At 40.7% G+C, this 7,019-nt stretch overlaps 1 protein-coding gene across 1 annotated transcript in view; it reads right to left on the bottom strand.

Moving 5' to 3' along the window:
* Window positions 1-258: 258 nt before the first annotated feature.
* Window positions 259-7,019, bottom strand: part of MFSD2B (MFSD2 lysolipid transporter B, sphingolipid) — a 45,631-nt gene continuing 38,870 nt past the window's right edge. Inside the window, exons 12-14 of the mRNA XM_060786935.2 lie at window positions 4,597-4,740; window positions 3,411-3,587; window positions 259-411 (exon numbers count right to left, since the gene is read on the bottom strand). Coding sequence (XP_060642918.2) covers window positions 354-411; window positions 3,411-3,587; window positions 4,597-4,740 — 379 coding nt within the window. The 3' untranslated portion in view covers window positions 259-353. The remainder of the gene's footprint in view (window positions 412-3,410; window positions 3,588-4,596; window positions 4,741-7,019) is intronic.

The raw sequence follows: 7,019 nt of genomic DNA, 5'->3' as shown, positions 1-7,019 counted from the left end.
TTGCCACATCACTGATATATAACTCATCACAAGATTTGCGGAATATTTGGTAAAGTTGGGCTGTGCACTTTATTTTGTCTTGGGAGTGGTATTTTTCACTGCAGATTTTTTGTTAGGAGGATGCGGTATACTGCAGTGAAGTCCTTTATTCAAGCACTTTGAAACAGTGGGTTGCTGTGAGTTTCCTGGGCTGTATGGCCATGTTCCAGAAGCATCTCTCCTGACATTTCTCCCACATCTATGGCAGGCATTAGATAAATGTGGTTTGAGACAAAGCTAAATTGAGGTAAAACAAATATGCTTTCATTCACCGATCAGATTTTGGTTGCTAGCAGCTTTTTCTGTTCAGGCTTTCACATTGATGTGTTTTCTTCATTTTCTGGGAGCATTTCAATGCTTGGATAATTCCTCCTGTTTTGAAAAATGCAAAGTAATTTTGCATGAAGAGACACTCTTTCTGTGGCATGCAGTGTCATTAATATACTCAGAAAATGATGGCTCTTATCTTGTTAAACATGCTGGCAGTCTGCTGCAGCTACAGACAAATAGCTGGACATGCCTCTGCTGATCTTCCACTCTCCAGGAAAATGGCCATGTAGGGATGGGGTCTGTTTTGCTTTTAAAGTGGGCTTTGGGGAATTGCTCCAGAACACATATGTATGCAAAAGCTCTGGCATAAACCAGTACAGGTGGTCCCAGTGGTAATCGGCACACTGGGTGCCATGCCAAAATACCTCAGCTGGCATTTGAAAACAATAAACATTGGCAAAATCATGATCTGTCAACTGCAAAAAGCCACCTTACTTGGATCGCTTGCATCATTCTCACAAAATCCTAAATACTTGGGAAGTGTTCAACTTGTGATGTTGTGATATGAAATCCAGCATATATATCTCGTTTGCTGTGCCATACTGTGTTTTTATGTCAGTAAAGTTGTTATTATTATTATTATTATTATTATTATTATTATTATTATTATTATTATTTTCTTACGGCTGTTCCTCATGGCTTGAGGCAGGTCACAGCACAGCCAAAAACACACATATACTACAAAATCTACAAACACATATTAAAATGCACATCTCCCTGTAAAAGATCGAACTGCAAAGTTTCTGGCACAAGCCAGTAAAGATGGCGACAGTGGTGATCGGCACACTGAGTGCAGTGCCTAAAGACCTTGAAAACAATTGGTGCTGACAAATTTACCTTCTGTCAGCTGCAAAAGGCCACCTTACTCAGATCTGCCCACATTATTCACCCATACATCACTTGGGAAGTGTCCGATGTGTGATCCAATACAACAACCAGCATGCTGATCTTGTTTACAGTGTATTAATTGTGTTGTGTATCTAATAATAATTTTATTTCTTACCCACCTCTTCTCATGGCTCAAAGTGAGTCACAGCACAGTCAAAAACACACAAATGCTACAAACTCTAACAAATGCACATATTTAAATGCACAACTCCCTGTGAAAGTTTCCAATCAAGAGGTATGCAATCTGGGGTCTCATCTACACTGCCATATAATGCAATTTGAAACTTGATTTTGTGGTCAGTATACACTTCTATAATGCAGTTAAATTGTCCACACTCATCATATTATGCAGTTTCAAACTGCATTATATGGTAGTATAGATGGAACCTGCGTCTTGCCCTTTTGATGCTGCACTGCCTACTTGCAGTTATGTGACACATCAAAAAACTTTCTGGAGAATCATAGTATCACAGAGTTGAAAGAGACCAGATCATAGAATCATAGAATCATAGAATCAAAGAGTTGGAAGAGACCTCATGGGCCATCCAGTCCAACCCCCTGCCAAGAAGCAGGAATATTGCATTCAAATCACCCCTGACAAATGGCCATCCAGCCTCTGCTTAAAAGCTTCCAAAGAAGGAGTCTCCACCACACTCCGGGGCAGAGAGTTCCACTGCTGAACGGCTCTCACAGTCAGGAAGTTCTTCCTCATGTTCAGATGGAATCTCCTCTCTTGTAGTTTGAAGCCATTGTTCCGCGTCCTAGTCTCCAAGGAAGCAGAAAACAAGCTTGCTCCCTCCTCCCTGTGGCTTCCTCTCACATATTTATACATGGCTATCATATCTCCTCTCAGCCTTCTCTTCTTCAGGCTAAACATGCCCAGTTCCCTAAGCCGCTCCTCATAGGGCTTGTTCTCCAGACCCTTGATCATTTTAGTCGCCCTCCTCTGGACACATTCCAGCTTGTCAATATCTCTCTTGAATTGTGGTGCCCAGAATTGGACACAATATTCCAGATGTGGTCTAACCAAAGCAGAATAGAGGGGTAGCATGACTTCCTTAGATCTAGACACTATGCTCCTATTGATGCAGGCCAAAATCCCATTGGCTTTTTTTGCTGCCACATCACATTGTTGGGCCATCTATAGATGGGCCATCTATTCCAACCCTGTGCTAAGCAGGAAGAAAGGTGGGGAATAATAATAATAATAATAATAATAATAATAATAATATACTCTGCAATTGCTGTGGAGTAAGAGTTACCCAACCCCAACAACAGAAGTCTGCAGTGTAGGAAAAAATACAATTCATGCTAGGACAACGTATGCACTTGGCAAACAAAATCTCTGACTTCTCTAGTCAACAATGAAAGAAAAGAACATTGCTCTTATTAAATTAACCATTTTTTTCATGTCAGGAGCGACTTGAGAAACTGCAAGTTGCTTCTGGTGAGAGAATTGGCCGTCTCCAAGGGTGTTGCTCAGAGGATGCCCAGATGTTTGATGTTTTCACATCCTTGTGGGAGGCTTCTCTCATGTCCCTGCATGGGGAGCTAGAGCTGACAGAGGGAGCTCAACACTCTCCCCGGATTCAAACTGGTGACCTGTTGGTCCGCAGTCCTGCTAGCACAAGAATTTAACTCATTGTGCCATATTATGTAACCATATTGTTTAAACAAAAATGGGGAAGTATGAGAGCACTATATCTTCGATTTTTATTTCATTTGCTTACATGCCTACAAAGGAGAGGCTTCTTTTATCTGTTGAGGTTCTTTGTGTGAACAACTGCTCTTTTTCATGTGAAGAACCTCCACAAATTGAAGAGACTCTCCTCTTGAGGTGTTCACACCAGCAAATGGAAATGGAGGTGCCAGAATGCTACACCTCCTGCATAGCTCCTTTCTAAAACTGCAGAGGTAGTGCCAGAAAATAAAATTATTTTGTCTATTTCAGAGTGTTTATGGCCTTCTTTTCTCCCAATATGGGACCAAATGCAGCTCACAACATAGATTAAGACATTAAAACAGCTAAAACCATCCATGTAGACTAACTCGATGTAAGATAGCTAGTGCCACATGTTGTAGCATGCTTCATTTATCCTACGAGAAGCTCCTGTAGTAAATGCCAGGAGAATCTCCTAGTGGTACAAACTTACCTTAGATTTTCAAGGGCATACTTCGTTTCTTTTCGACTCTTCTCATTAATTGGATAGAAATATAGTATAAATAAGCCTAATAGAATGAGGATGGCTGGAATGGCACCGATCAAGACTTTTAGCACGATAACAACACTGCTGGACTGCTTGCATGCCCTTGATTTGTAACCTGCAAGACTATGAAAAATTTACAGCGTTATTACAGTTGTAATCTCTATACTATTTCACACACATAAAACCTCTTCCTTCCAGTTTAAAGTTTCTCCCATTTCTTTCTAGTGCTTTATTGGCCCCTTCATATCAAATAAGCTTCTCCAGAGACAAGTATTTTTCCAAATGATGCCAACACTGAAAATACGCCACAAGCACATTTCATTCAACCTCTGAGAAAATTGCACATTATGGAAACAGCAAATGGCTGAGAAAGGCAATAGAGTTTTGACCTCTGTCAGGATTGCATCCCTTCTGCAATCCTACTCATCAGTACATACTTTATGTAGCTCAATTCCTCAAAAAAAGTATTTCTATCCTTTATGTAGAACTTTGTATCTAATTTTTTAAAAAGTAACAGAACTGTAGCAGAGGTTGGGTTGTTGTGAGTTTTCCAGGCTGTATGGCCATATTCCAGAAACATTCTCTCCGGACGCATCTATGGCAGGCATTCTCAGAGTTTGTGAGGTCTGTTGGAAACTAGATAAGTGGGGTTTATTTATCTGTGAAATGTAGCCGGTATGACTGCATGGAACACTGTTACCTGCCCGCCAGAGAGGTATCTATTGATCTACTGCCATTTGCATGTTTTTGAACTATTAGGTTGGCAGAAGCTGGAACTAACAGCAGGAGCTCACCCCCTCTCCTCAGATTTGAACCAGTGATCTTTCGGTCAGCAAGTTCAGCAACTTAGAGGTTTAACCCACTGCGCCATACATTGCTGTTTTCAAAATTGCTAGGTAGGCAGAAGCTAGGTTAAAGGCCAGGAGCTCACCTTGACCTGGGTTTCAAACTGTCAACCATTTGGTTGGCAAGAGGAGGCTGGCAGTTAACCTGCTGTGCTAAAGCCTGGCAACAATAGTGCTAGATACATACTACTGCCTCCAACACTCAAAAGATGTATTTGTTGTGTACACGTCTCACAACACAATGTTCTCATGATGACCAAGTTCAGAGTATGAAAGAAGCCACTCACTCTAGAGTCGAGAAGGAAATCCCCAATCCAATCCCAGATGATATCTTGGTGAAAAAAACATATGAAGAATAGAAAATGGTCTCATGTCCGACGGAATGAGGATTCTGCACTCGAAAGCGGTCAACTATATCAGGCAACATGGACCTTTAACCATAAATAAATAAATACACATTTTTATTAGATATTTCTGTAAAATGTATTTTATAATTACCACATGAAAAATACATTGCCGTGTTGTATGGTTCGTTTAATGAAAAATATACCACTTACCAGTTTTAAATAAATCACAAACTATTTCGGTCAGGTTTTTAAACAAATTTTGAAGCAATTTATTATGTCCCTCAGATCTGTCAGTGGAAACTAATACTGGAGAAGCTTTGCTATCCAGGTATAAGCATGGCTGAGGGAGCATGGGACTGTATTCTTGATTAACATCAATTTTCATTATTTCTGTCAATGGTTTAGTGCTATCAAGAACAACAGATAATATGACTGAATGAATGTACCATATTCCCCAGGAGGACTTTTGTAATGAGCATTGATAATAGAAATTTGTAGAGCTTTTCAAGCTATTACTTGAGAGAGATCCCAAACATCTATACTTCTGCTCATACAGTCATTTCTCAAATCATCTCCAGGTAATTCTGGCTGTTTAAAAGTCCATTACAAAGGCACATCTAGAGGAAATCATTTCCTCAGTTTGAACAGCTCTTTGGTTTCATTTATTACATACCTGTTTATTCTGTTACTCTCGTGGCCTTTTCTCAGTTGAAAGAGCTAGCACATCATACATTCTCTGTATGATGTAACCCGTATTTTGAGTGAGTCTACATGGGTGAGTAAACCCAGACTCACTCTGAATCGACTCCTGGCTGTCCACATGATGGTGAGTATCATGGGTTTTCCTAAGTTAAACAGCTTTATCCTGCTTCAGGCAAAGTTGAGGGATGTTCTGGAGTTTGCTAGATACTACTGAGTATCTCATGGTTTCAGGGCAGCATGGATAGTTTGATTGAAGCAATCTGAACTGGCCCATTTTCCAGATGGGACACCACTGCTATCACCCTTTCCCTGGCTTATCAGCCTATTTGTCAGTCACAGATTTCTATGAAGAGTTCCTGGTCATTGTGAGTGTCCGATTCTGACATCAACAGAGGTGCTCATAAGGAAGAAGATGTGGAGATTGGTCCCTCCTTCTTCCTGGTCCTGTGTACCTCTGCTGATGTCAGAATGGGGCACCTACAATGGCCATCAAGAGTTTGCATGAAGCTCTGTGATGGCCATCATGAATTTGCATGAAGCTCTGTGATGGTCATCATGAGTTTACATGAAGCTCTGTGATGGTCATCATGAGTTTACATGAAGCTGTTCTATAGCCATCATGAGTTTGTAAGAAGCTCTGCGGTGCCCATGATGAATTTGCATGAACCTCTGCAACGTCCATCACGAGTTTGCATGGAGCTCTGCAACAGCCATCATGAATCTGTATGAAGCTTTCTGATGGCCATCATGAGTTTGCATGAAGCTCTGTGATGGTCATCATGGATTTTTACAAAGCTCTGTGATGACCATCATGAATTTGCATGAAGCTCTGCAATGCCCATCACGAGTTTGCATGGAGCTTTGCAACAGCCATCATGAATTTGCATGAAGTTCTGTGGTGGCCATCATGAATGTGTACGAAGCTCTGCATCATGAGTGTGAATGAAGTTCTGCAATGGCCATCATGAATTTTATGACGCTCTTTGGCTAGTTGAGAGCAGAGACAATGACATGAAGAGATGACAGTCCAGCAGAGCTGGTGCAGCCTCAGCCCAACTGGACCTTGTGGATGCTAATAGTCAATTGCAACAACTTGAATAGGGGCGTGCATGGCCACTTCCAGGATCAAGCCTGGATCATTTCAATTCCAGCTTGCCCATGGATTTAGTGGTCCAATTTTAGGGCTTTCTGATATGTTACAAATAGTATTAAAATGGCAAAGGGCTCTCAGAGCAAGGGCTGCAAGATCATGCATCTGATCAGATGGGCTGTAGTTCCCAAAAGTCAATGTCACAATACATATTTTAGTCTTTGAGATACTACAATATATTTCCATATTTTTGCAGCAACAGACTAACACTGCAGTTGCGCTCAGTTCCTCCTGTGGACATTGATATAGCCATTAGCAACAAAAATTATTCTTAACCTTATTTAGACTCTCCCAAACACAAAATGTTTAGATAGCATATCAAAACTGATTTTTAAAAACTCATGATGCTCAAAATTATTTTAACCTCTGTTGTTGGTATTATTCTTGCAAGCCTATGGCTGGCAAATGAGACAGAGCGGATCTAAAATTAAATGTGATTTTTAAACCAATGAATATTTAACAGTCTCATGTTTAGCCTTTAGCGGTTTCAGCCCCATTACATCATGACTAT

This window comes from Anolis sagrei, chromosome 1 (assembly GCF_037176765.1).
Source record: "Anolis sagrei isolate rAnoSag1 chromosome 1, rAnoSag1.mat, whole genome shotgun sequence".
NCBI lineage: Eukaryota > Metazoa > Chordata > Lepidosauria > Squamata > Dactyloidae > Anolis > Anolis sagrei.
This window is presented reverse-complemented; position numbering and strand designations above follow the sequence as displayed.